This window comes from Ylistrum balloti, unplaced genomic scaffold (genome assembly GCF_031769215.1).
Source record: "Ylistrum balloti isolate Yb309-2 unplaced genomic scaffold, AGI_CSIRO_Ybal_v1 Utg369778, whole genome shotgun sequence".
NCBI lineage: Eukaryota > Metazoa > Mollusca > Bivalvia > Pectinida > Pectinidae > Ylistrum > Ylistrum balloti.
Window position 1 is genome coordinate 266,888 of NW_026781968.1, and position 24,371 is coordinate 291,258.

At 37.1% G+C, this 24,371-nt stretch overlaps 1 protein-coding gene across 1 annotated transcript; it reads right to left on the minus strand.

Moving 5' to 3' along the window:
- Positions 1-53: 53 nt before the first annotated feature.
- LOC132544054 (MMS19 nucleotide excision repair protein homolog) lies at positions 54-24,273 on the minus strand. The gene is made up of 25 exons (XM_060207621.1): positions 24,192-24,273; positions 23,655-23,703; positions 22,904-23,007; positions 22,471-22,556; positions 20,700-20,844; positions 19,954-20,079; positions 19,387-19,448; positions 18,661-18,822; positions 17,170-17,247; positions 16,299-16,379; positions 16,075-16,132; positions 15,371-15,525; positions 14,778-14,853; positions 14,474-14,659; positions 9,942-10,079; positions 9,434-9,674; positions 8,101-8,200; positions 7,270-7,341; positions 5,900-6,026; positions 4,292-4,458; positions 3,334-3,520; positions 2,812-2,894; positions 2,243-2,410; positions 1,702-1,862; positions 54-1,562 (listed from the first exon to the last, which is right to left on the minus strand). The coding sequence occupies exons 1-25, from the start codon at positions 24,271-24,273 to the stop codon at positions 1,538-1,540; spliced, it is 2,919 nt and encodes a 972-aa protein (XP_060063604.1). The 3' UTR covers positions 54-1,537.
- Between the last annotated feature and the right edge of the window lie 98 nt (positions 24,274-24,371).

Genomic DNA, 24,371 nt, shown 5'->3' on the forward strand with positions numbered 1-24,371 from the left:
ACAACAGAGTAACAATACACATTGTTAACATGAACATGATCAAGTTTAATTACATTCTCTTAAGATATTCATGTATTATCTGATTCTATAAACAAAGACAGCTATTTATCTGAATATAACAAAGTCAATAAATTGCCATAATCAACCAATGGAATAAATCAATTTTGGTGCGTTGAAATCACAAAGTGACAGACAGACATTGATATAAAAGCAGAAACACCATGCTGACATTACCAGTCAGTGTGGAGACACCATGTTGACATTAACAGTATGTAGACACCATACTGACATTACCAGTATGGAGACACCATGCTGACATTACCAGTATGTAGACACCATGTTGACATTAACAGTATGTAGACACCATACTGACATTACCAGTATGGAGACACCATGCTGACATTACCAGTATGTAGACACCATGTTGACATTAACAGTATGTAGACACCATACTGACATTACCAGCATGGAGACACCATGCTGACATTACCAGTATGGAGACACCATGCTGACATTACCAGTATGTAGACACCATACTGACATTACCAGTATGTAGACACCATGTTGACATTAGCTGTATGGAGACACCATGTTGACATTATCAGTGTGGAGACACCATGTTGACATTAACAGTATGTCGACACCATGATGACATTACCAGTATGTAGACACCATGTTGACATTACCAGTATGAAGACACCATGTTGACATTACCAGTATGAAGACACCATGCTGACATTACTAGTGTGGAGACACAATACTGACACGACCAATATGGAGACACCATGCTGACATTATCAGTGTGGAGACACCATGTTGACATTACCAGAATGTAGACACCATGCTGACATTACCAGTATGAAGACACCATGCTGACATTACCAGTGTGGAGACACCATAGTGACATGACCAATATGGAGACACCATGCTGACATTACCAGTATGGAGAAGTATTGAGACATCATGTTGACATTACCAGTGTGGAGACACCATGCTGACATTACCACCATATCTTGTTTATATCCCAATTACCTCACACTGGTATGGTGGTCCTACAGGATTAACTGGACACAGTGGTGATAACTAGTATTTGATCAAAGTCAGGAATGAATATTGTCAGACGCACAAACCATCATTATCTTACACTGGCAAAGCGATCGTACAGGATCATTAAGACACAGTAATGGTAACTAGTATTTTGTTGGAAAGTCATATGGAAGGTTTCAGATACACAAATCTTCATTATCATATACTGGTCTGGTAGTCAAAAAGCATCAACAGATTTAATTATGGTGATGGTCAGTGGTGTTTGGTCGTCATTCAGGACTGGGTGATTACAGACACACAACACATACAGATACCGCTGACTAGTAACCAATCACATGTCTCATTAATGTGATGTATTTTACAATTCTCCTAGTGATTAAATCTGCAATGCCTTCTATAGTGAAGTGTGCATCACTTAGATATGGCTGTGTGAGATTCTGTTTGCGTAGGATAGTTAGTGATCCTTGCTGTGACAGCTACATCTTGACCACTAGCTAGGAGTTCCTATTAGGAACCTGAAATGAAACACAAAACACAGAACTTAGAAAATATTTTTGTTAACAATCAGCATCTCCTGAGACTTCAGTTTTGTCTGTAAACACTTATTTTCTCAGTACATATCACATGCTATTTCACTTGGATGAAATAACTCACCATTCTGTGCGAGCTGTAACTGCCTCCTTCCTGACAAGTCGTTTCTTGTCATCAAGGACCTGCTCCAGGCTCCGAACAACTCTTTGTTTATAGGGCAATAACAGATGGGCAGGCAAGACCGACATCACACTTATACATCTCAATGCCTTCATACGGATTTTCTGTCGAGAACAAATCACCGAATATGTAATGTTGTAACAAAGATCATAAATACTAAAATACTGCCATTTTTTCAAGGAATTTTCAGAACATGGAAACTTGTACTCATTAACCTAAAGTACATTTGTATCTGTATCATTTTAAATTTGAAAATAGTAAATGTTATCACTTTATTATCAGAAACTAAAACATAAGGTTGGAATACAGCTTTACAAGCTTCTAGTTATAATTAATAAAAAGTTGTATAATATTTACACTAGTTTTTGTGTCATCAACTCAGCAAGATGGTCTCTCTATTGCTTGGCAATGAAAGATAACATTAATATTTGTAAATAATTTACCCAAGTATTTATAATACCCACTATAGACAACTCTGTCTTACCATTGAGGACGGGTGTGTACATAACTGGAGTAACTGTGGTACGAGGCTATCCACATGTTTAGATATCACATCAGGTGCATCCTGGGTAAGGTCACATAATATTGTCATGGTGGACAATTGAAGGTCAAGGTCATCACACAACAAGGAGTGTACCATCAGGGGGAATAACTACAAAATGGAATAATTGGAAGATAAATTGATTTATCTTTAGGGATACTTTTAACAAAAATGGTTCTACTATCAACACACATATTTTCTGTATATTCTAAGAACATGTCATGGTGTTAAATTAGTCCTATGTTTTGATTCTTGATGGTTCACTATGACTTCTCATGAAACTGTTGTGCTATTCTGTATCATGTAATACAAGACAAATGAAATTGTATGAATCAGCCTAAATACAGGTCCGTTTTATGTCTGGTGCTAATCAAACAGCTATACTTTCAACCTCAAATTTTGTATAATATCTAAAACTATTGTTATTAATATCAAAGAGAAAACATTATCTATAGTAAGTTAGTTTTAAACAGCCATTCACTAAGTTCCCTTCATTAGGATATTTGACTTACCGGCGGCAGTTCACTAAGCAGCACTTGTTTGGGGAGTATCTTCAGCATGTTTGATAAACAGATCAAGTAGTTCTTTTTTGTGGCTGAAAAAGAAATATAAACATCATCATAAAAAATTTCCGTTTTATTCTGCATTTCATGCAGTTAGAGAAAACAATACATTATCAACGAACCAATTTAGAGTAATGAATTAAAATTATGTAAAATAAACAAACTAGCTTAATTATCTGTAGTTTTTACAGCCTTTATAAATATGTAGGAGTCATGAATTAAACTTACGTATAGTAAAATCAATAAGTGATGTGTTCTCTTTCTTTTTATTTTCACACGTCACCTTTGGTGTGTACATTGTATGGAAACCTCCTATTGAATTTAAATGTCACCTGAGAAACAACTTAAATATTCTGATCAAATTCACCAGAAGCAGAGATGTTGAACCAGTCCTTTAGATATTATCTTATCTAACTCACCAGAAGAAGAACTGTTTAACCAATCCTTTAGATATTATCTTATCTAACTCACCTGAAGAAGAGCTGTTGAACCCGTCCTTTAGCTTGCTGAGGTTTTCCACAAATACCCTCTGTTTGTACATCATTCGTATGTTAGCACCAAGTGGCTTAGAGAGGACATCTGAAAAGTCCCCTAAAATGATCTCAAATCCATTTGCAGCCTGCTCTCCAAGAAGATGGTCGTCAAATAGACTTGTGAGCTGTAGTAACAAATGTGTAAGTCTATGTCAACTCTTTGTTAAATGTATTGGACAGAAAAAGTCACAAGTATCAGTACATATTATATACGTCCCATTCACAAAGCCTTCCAACAATAGATTTCAAGCTTCTATTTACGGTGACTATCTGAATACAGAGTTACAATGTGATAAGTATCAGTACATATTATATACGTCCCATTCACAAATCCTTCCAACAATAGATTTCAAGCTTCTATTTACGGTGACTATCTGAATACAGAGTTACAATGTGATAAGTATCAGTACATGTTATATATATGTCCCATTCACAAATTAAATCCTTCTAAAAATAGATTTCAAGCTTCTATTTACGGTGACAATCTGAATACAGAGTTACAATGCATGGATAAGGTGATGAAATAGTAAGTATTATAAATGCATTTAACGGAATCAAACTTTAGCACCAAATCAATGCATCCATAATAATTGCTTTATTAAGTACTTTATTAAGTAAAAAAATTCAATCAGTGCAATCACATTTCAGCCAGTATATATATATAAGTATAAAGTAAATATAGTTATGTTGCTAATCCTGCCAGAAAATAATGTACAAAATCAAATAATTTCAGACAAAAAGTCATATTGTAAGGTGTAAAAGACACACAGAGCTTAATGGACACAAAGTAAAACCTGTTTTCATCTGGTTGTATCAGTGAAGGACTGATAAATATTATTCAAACCAAAAATCTTTGAAATAAATAAGCCAACATCCATTAAGATCTGTATATTTACCATGGTGATAAGTTCCTTGGCCTTACTATGGCCTCTCATGACAAGAGCCTTTGTGATCCAGATCATCTGACTCAATGCAGCTCTTTTGTTAACTTCCACAGCATCATTACTCAGAATAGCTTTTAATGTGTCACATGTTGACTGTAAAAATGTTTGTAGACTTTCATCTGAAAAACAATAAACATGAGAAAATCTCTGGAAAAATTTCAAAAACAATGTATTGCTAATAAACACAATAAAATCTAGGTGTCAGCCTCATTGACCCTTACATCTCAGTAAATATTGATAATCCTGATGTAAGCCTCATAATGTGAAATGTCACTATGTGTTATACACTTAACAGCTTAGATGTGATTGGACCAGAGGTTCAAGTCATTGAGAACATGTTCCATGTAGGTTTGCTAATTTGTCAATGTCTTCAAAAATATTTATTATTTACACTGACTAGATTTAAATTTATAGCTGATATTGCTACACCATTGCAGACACTTCTAGGAGGAATACAGTGAAACAACTGAATGAAAACTTTATTTGTCCCTGCATAAACATTAACAGAGGTAAAGTGTATTTCAGTTGCCTCTCTAAGAGATCACAAAATCTCTGGTTCATCCATTTTAAATATTCCAACATTTGAGCCAAAAAAAATTCTTTGAGTTGGTTGGAAGCAGCTAACATTTTACTTGGCATACATACTCCTTCCCCAGGAACTATCATTGTCATATACATATGTATTTATGTCTGATGAAGCATGCACGTCAGAGTAGACACCACAACACTACATGATTACAAGTATGCTAAATCATAGATACCATAAATACAATGTAGTAAAGAACCCTGGGTCTCAAGTAGGTTTCTGATATAATTACTGTAGTTATCTATTTTGGAACATTTTCTTCAGGTCAGTAATGTCAATAGAATAGAAGTTCTTATTACACAACCAGTAAAAGATTAGAATGTGACGTTTCGATAACTATACAGTCACCTTCATCAGATAAATGACCAGAGTGGAGTGTACTAGAAATGACGTACATAGTGTACGAGATGGTACGGACTCTACCAACTTTTGCTATGCTTTGTTAACACTTGGTCATAGATATGTGAGAGTCTGTGGCCCCCCCCTCATCCCTATTAAGTACTGGCCTCACTGCAGCATATCCAGATGGCTTCCTTAACCAACCGTTTGAAAAGGCTGTTTTCCCTGTCAAATTATTTTGAAATTTTCCGGGTCAATGATATCATTTTGCTGTGTGGAATGAAGTGCAGATTTATTGATCTAGGACCGAGAATGTTTTCAATCTATTCACATGCACTTCTGTTCAATAAAGATACAACTCAATGCCATTTCATTGTCCTGTAATAAGTATATTGCTGTTAAATATAATTATAAACAAATACTTTCTCACTGTCCCGTGATAAGCCTCCCCCCACCCCCCAATATATCGCCATTCAGTAAAATGACACGAAGGTTATTTCAATTTCCTGTAATAAGCACAACCCCGATTTTGAGAAAGAACTAATATGTGGGTCTCCTGGGGTCCTGCAGTAAATTCATCCCCTGACTTTGAGTACTGTGTTGTCCTGGTATTTCTGTCTATAAGTTGTACTTACCCGAAGGCCATCTGTTGATGAGTCCAGCCAAACATTTGGCAGAAGCTCTTTTGGTTAGTTCATGGTTAGATTGGAGGGAGAGAGACAACAAGCTCTGGCTATAGTCTCTCAGACTAGACTGTAACACCTGGTGGGAAACAGACAAAGTTTGTACAGTAGATCTTGTTAATGACTTGGTTAAATTAATATCTGAAATTTCAGCCTGCATGGATCAGAAACTGAATTTAACTTTAGTGTACGAGAGAATTGCCTAATTCAAGGAGGTAAAGTTTCAGGATAAGAATATTAAACAAATTTGTTGGTGTTTGAATGGGCTAAAGGTACTAAATAAAAGTTGCTCGTCTAAATGCCTTACTGAAATTAATGCTCAATGCAAAGTAAAACTCACACAAATGTTATATTATACATTATAACCAAAACATGTTTGTAGGAAGGTAACCAAAACGAGAATGTAGGTAACCAAAACATGTAGGTAGGTAACCAAAACATGTATGTAGGTAACCAAAACATGTATGTAGGTAACCAAAACATGTAGGTAGGTAACCAAAACATGTTTGTAGGAAGGTAACCAAAACAAGAATGTAGGTAACCAAAACATGTAGGAAGGTAACCAAAACATGTATGTAGGTAACCAAAACATGTAGGTAGGTGACCAAAACATGTTTGTAGGAAGGTAACCAAAACATGAATGTAGGTAACCAAAACATGTATGTAGGTAACCAAAACATGTAGGTAGGTGACCAAAACATGTAGGTAGGTAACTAAAACATGTAGGTAGGTAACCAAAACATGTTTGTAGGAAGGTAACCAAAACAAGAATGTAGGTAACCAAAACATGAATGTAGGTAACTAAAACATGTAGGTAGGTAACCAAAACATGTAGGTAGGTAACCAAAACATGTAGGAAGGTAACCAAAACATGTATGTAGGTAACCAAAACATGTAGGTAGGTGACCAAAACATGTAGGTAGGTGACCAAAACATGTAGGAAGGTAACCAAAACATGAATGTAGGTAACCAAAACATGTATGTAGGTAACCAAAACACGTAGGTAGGTGATCAAATCATGTATATAGGTGATGAAATAATGTAACAAAAACTTTTTTTAAGTAACTAAAATATGCATTTAAGTAACCAAATCATGTAGGTAGCCAACACATGTATGTAGATAACCAAATCACTTATGTAGGTAACCATTACTGGTATGTAGGTAACCAGTAGTAAATAGGTTATAGGTATCCATCAGTTTAAAGGCTATTGGCAACTACCAACTTCAAGAGTGCAAGATTCTACTAGATTGACTTGATATAAACATATATCAAATGCCATTTCACCACCAGAATATATTTCTGAAGGAATGAAACCCTTACCTGAATGGGACAGGAACATATCACAGGGGTTGCTAGGGTTATCAGTTCAGTCTGTTGCCATGGTGATGAAACCTGTAAGATGAAGAAAACTGAGAAAATAAGATATGGCCTTGAACTATGACTATCTTAACAGGTGAAGATCTTGATATTATCAAACTACAGTGTAAAGACAAAAGTAACAGGACATCTATCACAGCCTACCGATGTTAATATCAATCATAGTCATGTGTGAACTTTAACCTTTAAAGACCAGTCACCTCTAATTCTAGAAAATGATTATACAATATTATTGCATAAATTTCAGCTACATCTGCTCTTGGGTTAACATGATAGTTTTCATCTAATATACTTTAATCATATCTGTAAGTCAGACCTACCTGTAGTGGAGAAATAGGGATATAGGAACACTTTCATTAGTCACACCTGCCTATAGCCGAGGGATATAGGTACACTGTCATTAATCACACTTACCTGTTGTGGAGGGATATAGGTACACTTTCATAAGTCACACCTACCTATAGTGGTGGGATATAGGAACACTTTCATTAGTCACATTTACCTGTAGTGGAGGGATATAGGTACACATTGTCATTAGTCACACTTAACTGTAGTGGAGGGATATAGGTACACATTGTCATTAGTCACACTTAACTGTAGTGGAGGGATATAGGTATACTGTCATTAGTCACACTTACCTGTAGTGGAGGGATATAGGTATACATTGTCATTAGTCACACCTACCTGTAGTGGAGGGATATAGCTACACTGTCATTAGTCACACTTACCTGTAGTGGAGGGATATAGGTACACATTGTCATTAGTCACACTTACCTGTAGTGGCTGGAAAGGTGTGGATGGCGTACAGGAAAGGTAAGTTGTATTGTTATGTAGGTAGCATTGTGTGAGGTGTCCATACAACTCTGTCAATCTCCTGTATAACAATCAAAAATACTCATATTTATTCAATAAGCCAGGGTGTCTGCTTACGACATGTACATGCCACTTCAATACAGTGTTAAATACAATATATATACTAGGGTGGTAAAATTGGTCAAATTTTTACAAACTGGTTACTTAAATAATCACCTGATCCAGTAAGCAATCACTGAACTTTCCTTACATTGGAAACAATATATGAAAAATTCCTTACTACATCAGACTAATGGAGAGAACAATTTTGTAAGCAATGGATAAGTTTCAAGTAAAAAAATAACTATGTCTTGGTTTTATATATAGTCTCCTAACTTTTACATATCTTCTAAGTGCCTTGTTTATCATAGAGCTTTCTCCACCTATATGAGTGATAAATGTAGCTTTTTAAAAAAAATTGGATGCCATATTCTTTCATGGTCCTCTGACCTTATCCATAATATTAATTTGATAATATCAGATTCTTCCTATGAGAAGGTAGGAAACCAAACATCATTAGTCATAATATTAACATGATAATATCAGAGGCTTCCTGTGAGAAGGTAGGAAACCAAACATTATTAGCCATAATATTAACATGATAATATCAGAAGCTTCCTGTGAGAAGGTAGGTAACCAAACATCATTAGCCATAATATTAACATGATAATATCAGAAGCTTCCTGTGAGAAGGTAGGAAACCAAACATTATTAGCCATAATATTAACATGATAATATCAGAAGCTTCCTGTGAGAAGGTAGGTAACCAAACATCATTAGCCATAATATTAACATGATAATATCAGAAGCTTCCTGTGAGAAGGTAGGTAACCAAACATCATTAGCCATAATATTAACATGATAACATTAGACTCTTCCTACGAGGAGGTAGGAAACCAAACATCATTAACAATAATATTAACATGATAATATCAGTGGCTCTCCTATGAGAAGGTAGGACACCAAACATCATTAGATATATTATTAACTTAACATTAGAGGTTTCCTGTGAGAAGGTAGGAAACCAAACATCATTAGCCATAATATTAACATGATAACATCATAAATTAATCAGTTAATAAATCTAAAATCTAAAAATAATCTAAAAAGTAATGCTTGATATACTGTCTTGTGGTGACATGTATGCAATTTTTCTTTCAGGTATCTGAAACAACAAAGGAATGAAGACCTGGAAAATCTCTTGATGGATGGACAAAAAAAGAAGACAAAGGTCACCATTGTAAAGTGTTCTTACCTTTCATCCAGATGAACAATGATCTGACATATAAAGGTGGTAAGATGCTGCAGGACACATTCACTGTGTATACAGCTATTGTGATGACTAGTATCTGTTGCCATAGATACAAAGAGATTGAAGAGCTCTGGCAGGGTGTGGCTATACAGGACGGTCAACATGTCTGGTTGTGACACAGATGATGTGGAAATGACCGATAAACAACTGGCCACTGATTGGACATCTGACTCAACAGCTGACACTACAAGTCAATACAAAGTATTATATAATCCTTCTTACCAGTCACCAACAAATTTTAACTGACCACTCAAACATAAACATCTTTAGAAGACAAAATAATGTTAAAGCATTTAGCATTATCTTATCATTGCAATAAAGCAGATATTGGCATTATCAATGAAAAGATATTGTTAAACATATTGCCTACTTTATTGAAATCATCATCAACTTGTAAATTTCAGTATGATATAGGTCTCAAGAACAATGTTCATGGTTATGGTGACCTTACTCTTAGCTAAGGAGGACAGGTAGATAACAAGCTCCTTAACAATCAGTGACAGGATCTTTGTTGTCACAGAGATGGCAGCCAGTGCTGTGAAGACCATGTGATGCTGTTCTGGATTAACACCATCAACCTCCATAGGTTCTGTGTGAACAATGATAAAAGTAAGTGTTAAGGGCCTAGTCTAATGTAATGTAGTATTCAGTAGAGAGAACAAGTTAAAAGAATGCCAACCAATATATTCTACTAATGAAAGTCTACTTTATCATCAATATCCTCACTCTCTTGTAATATTACCTGGAGAATGTTCCCCTCTCTCCCTTGTAATATTACCTGGAGAATATTCCCCTCTCTCCCCTGTAATATTACCTGGAGAATGTTCCCCTCTCTCCCTTGTAATATTACCCGGAGAATGTTCCCCTCTCTCCCCTGTAATATTACCTGGAGAATGTTCCCCTCTCTCTCTTGTAATATTACCTGGACATGTTCCCCTCTCTCCCCTGTAATATTACCTGGAGAATGTTCCCCTCTCTCCCCTGTAATATTACCTGGAGAATGTTCCCCTCTCTCCCCTGTAATATTACCTGGACATGTTCCCCTCTCTCTCTTGTAATATTACCTGGACATGTTCCCCTCTCTCCCCTGTAATATTACCTGGAGAATGTTCCCCTCTCTCCCCTGTAATATTACCTGGACATGTTCCCCTCTCTCTCTTGTAATATTACCTGGACATGTTCCCCTCTCTCCCCTGTAATATTACCTGGACATGTTCCCCTCTCTCTGACTGTAATATTACCTGGAATGTTACTTGTTTTCTTCTCCTGTAATATTACAAGGAGTATGTTCCCCTCTCTCTGTAATATTACCTGGACATGTTCCCCTCTCTCTCTTGTAATATTACCTGGACATGTTCCCCTCTCTCCCCTGTAATATTACCTGGAGAATGTTCCCCTCTCTCCCCTGTAATATTACCTGGAGAATGTTAACAAAGCCTCTTCCTGTAACATCTGAGAATGCCTCTCTCCACCTGTACTATTACTTTATTGAGACATGTTCCCCTCTCTCTTTGTACAATGACTCTATTATCTGTACTTTGTACAAACACCTCTGTTACATAACACCTCTCTCTCTACTATATCTTAACATCTGGGCCTGATACCACCAACAACTTTAGTACAAACACACTATGTCCTAACATCTGCTCCTTTATCTATGTCCTAACATCTGGGCCTGATACCACCAACAACTTTAGTACAAACACAGCTCCCTCTATGTCCTAACATCTGGGCCTGATACCACCAACAACTTTAGTACAAACATAACTCCCTCTATGTCCTAACATCTGGGCCTGATAACACCAACAACTTTAGTACAAACACAGTTCCCTCTATGTCCTAACATCTGGGCCTGATACCACCAACAACTTTAGTACAAACACAGCTCCCTCTATGTCCTAACTTCTGGGCCTGATACCACCAACAACTTTAGTACAAACACAGCTCCCTCTATGTCCTAACATCTGGGCCTGATACACCAACAACTTTAGTACAAACACAGTTCCCTCTATGTCCTAACATCTGGGCCTGATACCACCAACAACTTTAGTACAAACACAGCTCCCTCTATGTCCTAACATCTGGGCCTGATAACAACAACTTTAGTACAAACACAGCTCCCTCTATGTCCTAACATCTGGGCCTGATACCACCAACAACTTTAGTACAAACACAGCTCCCTCTATGTCCTAACATCTGGGCCTGATACACCAACAACTTTAGTACAAACACAGTTCCCTCTATGTCCTAACATCTGGGCCTGATACCACCAACAACTTTAGTACAAACACAGCTCCCTCTATGTCCTAACATCTGGGCCTGATACACCAACAACTTTAGTACAAACACAGCTCCCTCTATGTCCTAACATCTGGGCCTGATACCACCAACAACTTTAGTACAAACACAGCTCCCTCTATGTCCTAACATCTGGGCCTGATACCACCAACAACTTTAGTACAAACACAGTTCCCTCTATGTCCTAACATCTGGGCCTGATACACCAACAACTTTAGTACAAACACAGTTCCCTCTATGTCCTAACATCTGGGCCTGATACACCAACAACTTTAGTACAAACACAGTTCCCTCTATGTCCTAACATCTGGGCCTGATACACCAACAACTTTAGTACAAACACAGCTCCCTCTATGTCCTAACATCTGGGCCTGATACAACACCAACAACTTTAGTACAAACACAGCTCCCTCTATGTCCTAACATCTGGGCCTGATACACCAACAACTTTAGTACAAACACAGTTCCCTCTATGTCCTAACATCTGGGCCTGATAACACCAACAACTTTAGTACAAACACAGCTCCCTCTATGTCCTAACATCTGGGCCTGATACCACCAACAACTTTAGTACAAACACAGCTCCCTCTATGTCCTAACATCTGGGCCTGATACACCAACAACTTTAGTACAAACAAAGCTCCCTCTATGTCCTAACATCTGGGCCTGATACACCAACAACTTTAGTACAAACACAGCTCCCTCTATGTCCTAACATCTGGGCCTGATACACCAACAACTTTAGTACAAACACAGCTCCCTCTATGTCCTAACATCTGGGCCTGATACCACCAACAACTTTAGTACAAACACAGCTCCCTCTATGTCCTAACATCTGGGCCTGATACCACCAACAACTTTAGTACAAACACAGTTCCCTCTATGTCCTAACATCTGGGCCTGATACCACCAACAACTTTAGTACAAACACAGCTCCCTCTATGTCCTAACATCTGGGCCTGATACACCAACAACTTTAGTACAAACACAGCTCCCTCTATGTCCTAACATCTGGGCCTGATACACCAACAACTTTAGTACAAACACAGTTCCCTCTATGTCCTAACATCTGGGCCTGATACCACCAACAACTTTAGTACAAACACAGCTCCCTCTATGTCCTAACATCTGGGCCTGATACACCAACAACTTTAGTACAAACACAGCTCCCTCTATGTCCTAACATCTGGGCCTGATACACCAACAACTTTAGTACACCAACACACTATGTCCTAACATCTGGGCCTGATACACCAACAACTTTAGTACAAATACAGCTCCCTCTATGTCCTAACATCTGGGCCTGATACACCAACAACTTTAGTACAAACACAGCTCCCTCTATGTCCTAACATCTGGGCCTGATACAACACCAACAACTTTAGTACAAACACAGTACAAACACTCCCTCTATGTCCTAACTGATCTGCTCCCTCTATGGCCTGATACCACCAACAACTTTAGTACAAACACAGCTCCCTCTATGTCCTAACATCTGGGCCTGATAACACCAACAACTTTAGTACAAACACAGCTCCCTCTATGTCCTAACATCTGGGCCTGATACCACCAACAACTTTAGTACAAACACAGCTCCCTCTATGTCCTAACATCTGGGCCTGATACACCAACAACTTTAGTACAAACATAACTCCCTCTATGTCCTAACATCTGGGCCTGATACCACCAACAACTTTAGTACAAACACAGCTCCCTCTATGTCCTAACATCTGGGCCTGATACACCAACAACTTTAGTACAAACACAGCTCCCTCTATGTCCTAACATCTGGGCCTGATAACAACAACTTTAGTACAAACATAACTCCCTCTATGTCCTAACTTCTGGGCCTGATACACCAACAACTTTAGTACAAACACAGTTCCCTCTATGTCCTAACATCTGGGCCTGATACCACCAACAACTTTAGTACAAACACAGCTCCCTCTATGTCCTAACATCTGGGCCTGATACCACCAACAACTTTAGTACAAACACAGCTCCCTCTATGTCCTAACATCTGGGCCTGATAACACCAACAACTTTAGTACAAACACAGCTCCCTCTATGTCCTAACATCTGGGCCTGATACACCAACAACTTTAGTACAAACACAGTTCCCTCTATGTCCTAACATCTGGGCCTGATACCACCAACAACAACTTTAGTACTGATACACCAACAACTTTAGTACAAACACACATGTCCTAACATCTGGGCCTGATAAACAACAACTTTAGTACAAACACAGCTCCCTCTATGTCCTAACATCTGGGCCTGATACCACCAACAACTTTAGTACAAATACAGCTCCCTCTATGTCCTAACATCTGGGCCTGATACACCAACAACTTTAGTACAAACACAGCTCCCTCTATGTCCTAACATCTGGGCCTGATACCACCAACAACTTTAGTACAAACACAGCTCCCTCTATGTCCTAACATCTGGGCCTGATACACCAACAACATTAGTACAAACACAGTTCCCTCTATGTCCTAACATCTGGGCCTGATACACCAACAACTTTAGTACAAACACAGCTCCCTCTATGTCCTACCCTCTGGGGCTGATACTCCATCAACTCTCGTACAAACACAGTTCCCTCTATGTCCTAACATCTGGGCCTGATACACCAACAACTTTAGTACAAACACAGCTCCCTCTATGTCCTAACATCTGGGCCTGATATCTTGTCCACCAGAACTTTGGCCATTACAGGGCGGTCACTTGCTGCCAAGGTCAAGGGCAACTGTAGAAAGGTGTCCAGGCATTGGGCAGCAGCTACTCTCAACTGGACACTACTCTCAGATATGGCTGATATTACTACTGCATAAACTGAGGTCTGGAATTCACCCAGAGATTTCTTAACTGCAATAGGTAAGCACAGGCTTCAGATTTTGTTTTATAAAATTTGACTTTGGTGTACATTTGATTAAAAAGGAAATGATATTAGATTGAAAATCCCTTATAAACAATGGCTTGTTACCTTTATCAGAGTGATACTGAGTAGTGACTCGTAGGAAACTGTGCATTGACTCCATCACAGATTTTCTCTCGGATGCCTAAAAATCAGTACAAGTAGAGCATAATAGGGTAACAATACTTATAAATTCAAGTTCAGAAATCTTCCCCGTAATATTTATATACAGCTAAGATGTTAATGTAAAACGAACCCAAATTTCTCTCTCCCTTGTAATATTACCTGGAGAATGTTCCCCTCTCTCCCCTGTAATATTACCTGGAGAATGTTCCCCTCTCTCCCCTGTAATATTACCTGGAGAATGTTCCCCTCTCTCCCCTGTAATATTACCTGGAGAATATTCCCCTCTCTCCCCTGTAATATTACCTGGAGAATGTTCCTCTCTCTCCCTTGTAATATTACCTGGAGAATGTTCCAAATTCACGGTTCCCGTTATACTGTGCTTTTAGTATAACCATCTGATAATCGTCAATTTAATACAGTACAATATGTACATACTTTTAGTAGAAGATCTAGATCATTAGAGTAGTTGGTATGAAGAGCCAATAGTAGACTGCTAATACCTCAGATCACGTTTGTGACACCTGATAGATTTTTACCAGTGGATGGCTGTAGAATATCTGAACCAGACGTGTCACCACCAAAGACAGGACTTTACAGCAAGTAACCTCTGACCCTGCTGCCACAGAACAAAGCAGGCGACAAGTGGGAACCATTAGACGTAAATTATCATCTCCAAAGTAACGACTGCATTCTGAAATCCAAAAACATAGGAGTGAATATCTTCATGCAGAAACCACTTTTTCTGTGTATATTATAATAAGTTTCATAAGTTTTGGTGGTGTTTACACATCCCTGATTTGGTTTAAAGCACCATGGCAACATATCAAATGAGGTGCTTAATATAAAGTTGTCTTTCCTACTTTATAATTTCCCCACACCTTTTCACTTGAAACTTAAAAAGAAATCCCAACTTAAAATCATAGCAACTGATTTCCTAGATTATGCTAATTTTGAGTTTGTAAGATATCTAAATATTTTGTGCTGTTGTAGTCCATTTTAGTTAATGAATGACAACGATCAACATGCACTAGGTGTATGTATAGTATATAGAAATTCCATTCAATATAGTCCGGCCCAACCCTTCACAAGATGGCAAGTTGCCATTGACTCCTCCAATCATAATCAAGTGGGTATAGCTAGATTTCTTTTTATTAATTGAAAAATGAAAAGAAAACTTCACATATCAGAAAGCAGCATTTTGCATGCAAACAATGAATATTTACTGATTTGTATACTTTACCATTCCAAACCTCAGTTACAAATTCCTCAGCACAGGTTTGACTTTCTGTGAGGATAGTCTGTGAAAGAAACATGAGAAAATGTAGAAAACAATTGACAATGATAACAAGAATCATAACAATAAATGTAAACTGACGTCAACAAGAAAGTTTTATAATTTATCAGGACTTAAAAGATTTAGAATAAATGGAGATGAGGTACAGATATTAGAGAAAATCTACTTACATCCTGTGAGAATGTGGTTGTCATGGCTGTCAAAGCAGAAAGAGCTGCAGCCTCCAGCTCCTCATTTCCTGATCCAAATACCTAAGCATCACGAAATAAACAGTATTGAGATACACATATTCAACATCTCTCACAAGCTAGATGAACAAACATCCCTCACAAGCTAGATGAACAAATATCCCTCATAAGCTAGATATAAAAAAATCCTTTACAGACCAGATGCAGATGTAGAAAAATCCCTCACAAGCTAGATGTACAAACATCCTTAGAAAAAGGCAGGTATTTATCAATCAGTGTTCAGCAAACAGAAACTTGAATGTAACCATGAAATGAACGACACATACACCTTATTGTGATACAGTCACATTGACTATCAATGTAAGTCAACACCATCTAATTAATATTACTTTTGATACCTGAAACAGTCACATTGACTATCAATGTAAGTCTACACCATCCAATTAATATTACTTTTGGTGTTAAAGACAATAAAAACAATAGTATAGCTACAATTTACCTGGAATAAAAGTATTATACTCTGTATGAAAAATCAGAAACTATGAATTCCACAACAAAATCTGTTTATGAACCACTGTGTCCCAAAATGCAACAAAATTCTGAAGTGGGACATTAAAAGTATAATGTGTAAGGAATGTGCTATTTTCATGCACAATTTTTCAAATGTAAGTCAAAAATTTTGGTACAGTTGGAAACGTCTTGTCACTAGGAACACACATGAAATATGAAAGGCCTACCTCTTACTGGCAAGGTCAGAGTTGACAACAGACAAACAAACAGACAGACAAACAGACAGCACAAAAACAACAAGCCCTCTATCTTTTGATCTGTGGGCATGAAAAGTGTACTATACCTCTCTCTTGATACAATTAAACAACGTTGTCCTGTACTCCAGTAAACATTTAGACCCATACACATGAGCTGCTGCTTCCTAAAAGTAGAACAACAAAAATACAGTAGTACCTCTTATACCTATATCTTCTGTCCAGTGACAATAGTGGTAGTGTAACAGCTGTAGCTATGAAACACTCTTCTATAGTTACATCCGTTACAATACTAAAATTCTTCAAATGTATGCTGGACACCTTCGGCTACATGAAACACACACAATGGCGATATACATGGGGGATACAACTTATTCTTGTATTTGAAAAAAGTTGATGTATGGCAATATACTGGGGATGGTGTCATGACAAGGTTTTTATGTAGTAGGAAAAAGGCATTGGAGCAAAATCATGGCTCTGCACTATCTATGCTGTTTGTACCATGTCAGTAGGGTATTATTGGTACAGCTCTGTACTATGTATACTGTTTGTGCAGTGTCAGTAGGGTATTATTGGTACAGCTCTGCACTATCTATGCTGTTTGTACTGTGTCAGTAGGGTATTATTGGTACAGCTCTGTACTATGTATACTGTTTGTACCGTGTAAGTAGGGTATTATTGGTACAGCTCTGTACTATGTATACTGTTTGTACTGTGTAAGTAGGGTATTATTGGTACAGCTCTGCACTATCTATGCTGTTTGTACCGTGTCAGTAGGGTATTATTGGTACAGCTCTGTACTATGTATACTGTTTGTACCGTGTCAGTAGGGTATTATTGGTACAGCTCTGTACTATGTATACTGTTTGTACCGTGTCAGTAGGGTATTATTGGTACAGCTCTGTACTATGTATACTGTTTGTACCGTGTCAGTAGGGTATTATTGGTACAGCTCTGTACTATGTATACTGTTTGTACCGTGTCAGTAGGGTATTATTGGTACAGCTCTGTACTATGTATACTGTTTGTACCGTGTAAGTAGGGTATTATTGGTACAGCTCTGTACTATGTATACTGTTTGTACCGTGTCAGTAGGGTATTATTGGTACAGCTCTGCACTATCTATGCTGTTTGTACTGTGTCAGTAGGGTATTATTGGTACAGCTCTGTACTATGTATACTGTTTGTACCGTGTCAGTAGGGTATTATTGGTACAGCTCTGTACTATGTTTACTGTTTGTACCGTGTCAGTAGGGTATTATTGGTACAGCTCTGTACTATGTTTACTGTTTGTACTGTGTCAGTAGGGTATTATTGGTACAGCTCTGTACAATGTATGCTGTTTGTACTGTGTCAGTAGGGTATTATTGGTACAGCTCTGTGCTATGTATACTGTTTGTACCGTGTAAGTAGGGTATTATTGGTACAGCTCTGTACTATGTATACTGTTTGTACTGTGTAAGTAGGGCATTATTGGTACTGATTCTCAACTGAACAAATCTAATTTTTAATGAACACTAACAACATGATAAATTGGCAATAACTGAAAAGCTGGTGTTCAGTTTTTAGTGAGCACTTACCAGAGTCTGAAGTGAGTCCACTTTAGCACTGATCACATCAGATGATAGCTTCTCCAGCAGTAGTGGACAGCAGTACTGACCAAATTGTCTGCTAGCAGCCAGACAACTTCGTAGACCTAATATGAGGTCATCCTTAGTAATACCATGGGGGTCACCAGGGGGCTGAAGAGAATACACAACAACAACTAACTAACAGTAATAAAAATAAATCTTTAAAACTTTAACTGTAAAGTATTAAAAACATGTAATGATTGTTAATTCCTCTCTAAGTATGTAAATATTTTCTCACCTTATGTGATTGGGGAATCAAAGAGACTTGATTCATATACATTGGAAAATGATGATCTGCTTAGGACATCTAAAATCTTCTCCAACTATCTTTTTTTGTTGTTTAATTTGCATTATCCATCCAATTATTGTTCAGATTAACAGCATTTCAGGTAAATGAAATATCACTTTAGCAACATCATTGCTTCAACATTTAATGTTATACTGAGAGTTTCTAAATACGGAAAATATTTCATTTACCCCCACGAAAGGTGTATGTGTAGCCTTTATGTAACATCACTTTACAGTTGATAGAAAATAAGACATCATCTAGACTAAATGCTTCTTCAACTAATACAACTACTGACAACATTCATGCTAAGCAAGTAGGTACAATTCTAAAGGGAGGTAATCCACTGGTTCATTATATTTGAATTATCTGGTGATCAGATAACCTACAGGAGTAAAGTCCACTGGGAAATAACAGGACACCACTTCAAACATCTCCTCCACAAATACTCCTGTAAACAGAGAAGAAAAATACAGAATTTCCTGTTTTATTTTCAATCTCAGAACTGGAGTGCACTTTCTATGAAATTTCACATTGGGAAATTATATGCATATAATACACTTTACAATATAACGATGCTGTTGAAGAACAACTTTCCATACTAGTTGTACCAGTATCTGTCTGATGATTTTATGATATACAACTTTTCAATACAAATTGTACCGTTATCTTTCTGAAGATTTTTATGGTATACAACTTTTCCATACAAGTTGCACTGGTATTCTATTTTTGTAGATAATCTTGGACAGAAAAATGTTATAAGACCACAAGACCCTCAAATTTAGAGAATGTCCGCTTAATACGTCCACAAAATCGTGCACTGCCAATATCATGAAACACTTTTGATGTGACTTGTTATCAATAAATTTACACTGATGTATTTGTACATCTTTACAGATTCCATTGTAAAAAGCAAGTCAATCATATTGCATTATGTGAGCAATGATGATACAAACCCAAAGAGAAGTTGTGAATGATAGTTGTAGCACAACGGAAAGCTAACACCAGGTTTCGTGGATCCTTTTCGGCATCCATGGCCTGTATAAACCCCAGCACAAAGTCGCCACCAAGCTTTTGGAGCTCTGTAAAGACAACAAAAAGACATTTCATTACTTTTTACTCTTAATGTTACTTTTTGCTTCTTCACGATTTTTGAAACCTTTTTTCCATTATCAAATAGAATCATTCAATTGCATGCATATTGGCTACTTAATAATAAAAGTACATTGTACTTATTTTTAACCTACCATCATTAAATGGTGGGTTTTCTTAAATAATTTTCTAAAAGTGATTTCTCCATCTGTCCTGTGAAAGAATTTCCGGTTACTGCTATTTATTAAGAACTGAAGGGATCTCCTTTATGAATATGTCCAAAACTGGTCTTAGTTGTGTCTGCCATAATTATAGCTTTAATGGATACTTAAGATGGCTGCCAGCCGCCATTTAAAATTTTGACATTTAAAGGTTGTTACCTTTATTTATAATGAACAGCAGATATGATCTACCTGGATCTTCATGGACTTATTTGGAATGAGTTCTAATTGTGTAACATTTAGAGCTTTGTTGGATTACTGGTTTAAGTAAAAAATTAGTCATTATTTCCAGCAAATGAAATGAATATAAAATTTTGAAAAATACCAGTTTTCTCATATAACGGTTTCATTAAATGATATATAAACATAATAAGAGAATCTTACTTTACCTGGGAGACTGATGGTGAGGAGGATTGAGAAAATATTATACACATTTCGTCTGTCACCCTGAGACAATGTCTGCGTCTGAACCTCACTAAAGATGGATCGACATATCTTTTCAGGACATCCGCCTGGTACATTTTTCGAATGGCACTGTAAAATATATCATCACTATCAAAGAGAAAGAAAACAATAAATAAGATTTCTTGAGGATCATATTTTTAATAAGATAAGATAAACAAATGTAAACATGACCTAGAGAATGTCATAAGCATCAATACATGTGGGGTGAAACAAAAAACACATCCTTTCATATACTGTTTAATAATTTCGTATTCTAGACCTATATTTTATACTTAAACATGTATAAAACATTTTTGGAGAAATACTGGTAAGAACAAGGTCTGATGCTCAGAAATGATCATCTGATGCTGGTAGTTCAAGAGCCTTCAGGGCATCATATCTGTTATTGCACTTTACTGTTCTGTACTGGAAAACTGATGGAGCTGATTTAAGTTCTGTAGCCTAGGATCATAAACTATGCATTTATCATCTGCCAAGAATACATTGCAAGGTTCTGAACAGTGAAAACTTCAGATTTTTTTCATAAGTATTATTTCAGACAAAAACATCTGAGGGGTGTTGGATCACCTTTACAAATGTAGCCTATATTCTGCATTCATATTTAAACCCTCAAAACTATGTAACAAAGAAGTAATACATCTTTGTAATCTTTCTCATCTTTATAGAGTAAACAAAACAGCATACCTCCCTTTCATCCTCTTAAAATCTTTAATTCATTTATTCATCAATTTGTTATTTCATTTTAACCCTTCTGGTACAACAATCTGTACAGTAATTATTATAACAACTGGGTGGTCGGGTGGCGCAGTGGTAAAAGCACAAGCTTTTCACCTAGATGGCTGTGATTCCACTGCCAGAATGGGTATGGAACGGTATGGGGTCGCCTGTCTGACCACGTAGGTTTTCCCAGGTATCCTAGTTTCCTCCCACAGTAAGACCCATTGGGTACTTCTATCCGTGCCAACAATACATCAATATTAATATAATCTGATAAGTTGTTTCATAATTGTTATAAAATATAGAAAGTTTATGTAAAAAAAAAGCATGGCATTACCCCCTGTGCCCTGCTGTTTTCATAGAAAGACAATAATAGATTACTCCATTCCACTACTGTTACCTATATTTTGATGTAGATCATCTTTTAGCCTTTTTAGATTTTTAAGTATGGTTTGGCATCATTCACAAATACAATGGTTACATACTGAAAGTATTGAAATGGAGAACTTCTACTAGCATACTAATTGATAAATGAACAACGTTTCAAGTAATTAAATGTTCACAGTAAATTAAACACCAGGAAGATCAATCAGTGAAAATTCCCACTAATGCAGTAACAATACATTCATCAGAAGTGACTTAAAGAATCATTGACTTTTGTGTACTATGGACAGTTATCTCAACCCTTAAGTACATGTCCACAATGTAATACATTTATATTTTGTAGAATCATTCACCTGTCTTTGCTGTGTATTAATAAAATCTTTCACTCCCGTTAGGGTCAGATAGGGGGATCTCAACCCGAGGGGGAAGATTATTAAGTTGCTGAATATGAGGCTTGCCAACTCATTAAGTGATCACATGAATACTGCAATGTAAGCTGTTTTCCCTGGGGAAAGACATATCTATCCTACTCTCGAACACAGGAATACACCTGTAAAAGGGTGAGTGATACAGGATGCTGGGATTAGGAGTTACCAGGGCCAGAATTCCATGTAGTGTAGGAGGCTGGATGGAATGGTGGTCCTTCAGCCTATCACAAAGGTAGGCTACCAGCAGCTCAACTGAAACAAGTAGAAATCTAAGTGTTCTTCTTAAACTATACACTTAAAGGTTTTCATTGTTTTCATGATTTCAAGACATCATGTCATAATATCTTTTGAATTTCAAATATACATATATCAAAAATTAAGCATATTGTGTTTGTTTACCAAGACTGGGGTCAGTTTTTAACATGTCACAAAACTTCTTTTCATTTATCAAATGAACCAAAGCTTTTCTGGTGTTTTCAAGCAGCCTTTATTTCATTCTGCATGTATTCAACCATTATGATATACTTGACATACTGGCACAATCAAATAATTACAAATTGTGAAAATCATTGAGTTGATTGACAAAAAGAAGTACTCACTTTCTGTTGAGGTCAGTTTATCTGTAGGAATGAGATGAAGGACATCAGCCAAAAGCTTCACCACTCTACATCGCTCAAATGTTTCCTCACTGGTTAAGTACTTTCTGTGAGAAAGATGCATAAAATCTTTAAAGACTTCATCCTAATGTAGACATGTAACCCTGGTAAAATACTAGCCGCAATATACCACTCGGCTAGGGAGAACTTCTCTTTAGCTCGATTGGTTGAGCATCAGACTAGTACACCAGGGGTCCCGGGTTTGATTCCTAGTGGAGGCATTAAAATAAATAATGACCTCTGTTACATTGGCGCCCATGTAGGGACTCGGGAATAGTACTTAGCCATGCCCCACCAGCATCGCTGTTACCCCTGGAAACTCAAGGCCGAGTTATTTCCTGGAGGGGGGAGTATGTAACCCTGGTAAAATACTAGCCGCAATATACCACTCGGCTAGGGAGAACTTCTCTTTAGCTCGATTGGTTGAGCGTCAGACTAGTAGGCCAGGGGTCCCGGGTTCGATTCCTAGCGGAGGCATTGAGATGAAAAATGACCTCTGTTACAGACACATATAAAATTACTAGACTTCTACCTACATAGACATTTTCCAGTCATTCTATCTATATACACTTACACAGTCCTTCTACCAAACAGACATACCCTTGTCATTCTACCTATATAGACTTGCCCCAGTCTTTCTATCTTTACATATTTACACACCCCTGTCATTTTACATGTACCTATATAGACTTACCCTAGTCCTTCTATCAGCTCCAAGAGAGAAATGGTATCATCTGTGAGCACTGGAAAATAAATAAAAATGCCTAAAAGCCAACAGCAGGGTATTTCATAAATCATGATAAAAAAATTTGATTTCTAGCCAATATTCACAGTATGTATATAGTGTTTTGGTGATATTGCAGGTAAAAAAGTAAGTTTTTTAATAGAGAAACAAGGGTAACTAATTGAATTACTCAAAGCAGGACTATTACCCGTATGTATGAGAAATTGTTCCCGACCTGTTTCATGGTTATTAATTTAAGGAGTGATATGGAATAAGCAAGTAAGTGAATGAATGCTTGTTATCACATTTTCTGGTAAACTGTGTACATTTTGTTTACTAAACCAGGTATAACAAGTGACGTGAATGTAGTTAGATATGCATATAATTTTAACGTTTACAGAGTCAGTGTTTTAACATTCATCCGGTATCAAGCTTCCTGACACGGGGATACACATTGCCAATATTTCTTTAAGTCGATAACTATCTTAATGGAAAATGTATTTATACATTTAACAATGTTGGGAGTCGATGAATCGATTCCAGTTTTCACATAATCGTCCAGGGCACTTTTCCACATGGGCGCAGCCATCTTTCATAATTCATTTGCTGCGGTCACTGCCTGTTGCTAATTTTTATTTCCACAAGGTGACGCGTAAAATGAATCCGGAAGGACACGTTTTAACGTAA

Coding starts and splice junctions, on each gene's coding strand:
- LOC132544054 (XM_060207621.1), bottom strand. CDS start 24,273: ATGGCTGCGCCCATGTGGAAAAGTGCCCTGGACGATTATGTGAAAACT. Junction 18,823..19,386: donor TCCCAGTGGACTTTACTCCT/GTAGGTTATCTG, acceptor TATTCTCTTCAG/CCCCCTGGTGACCCCCATGG. Junction 16,133..16,298: donor CAACCACATTCTCACAGGAT/GTAAGTAGATTT, acceptor TTTCTTTCACAG/ACTATCCTCACAGAAAGTCA.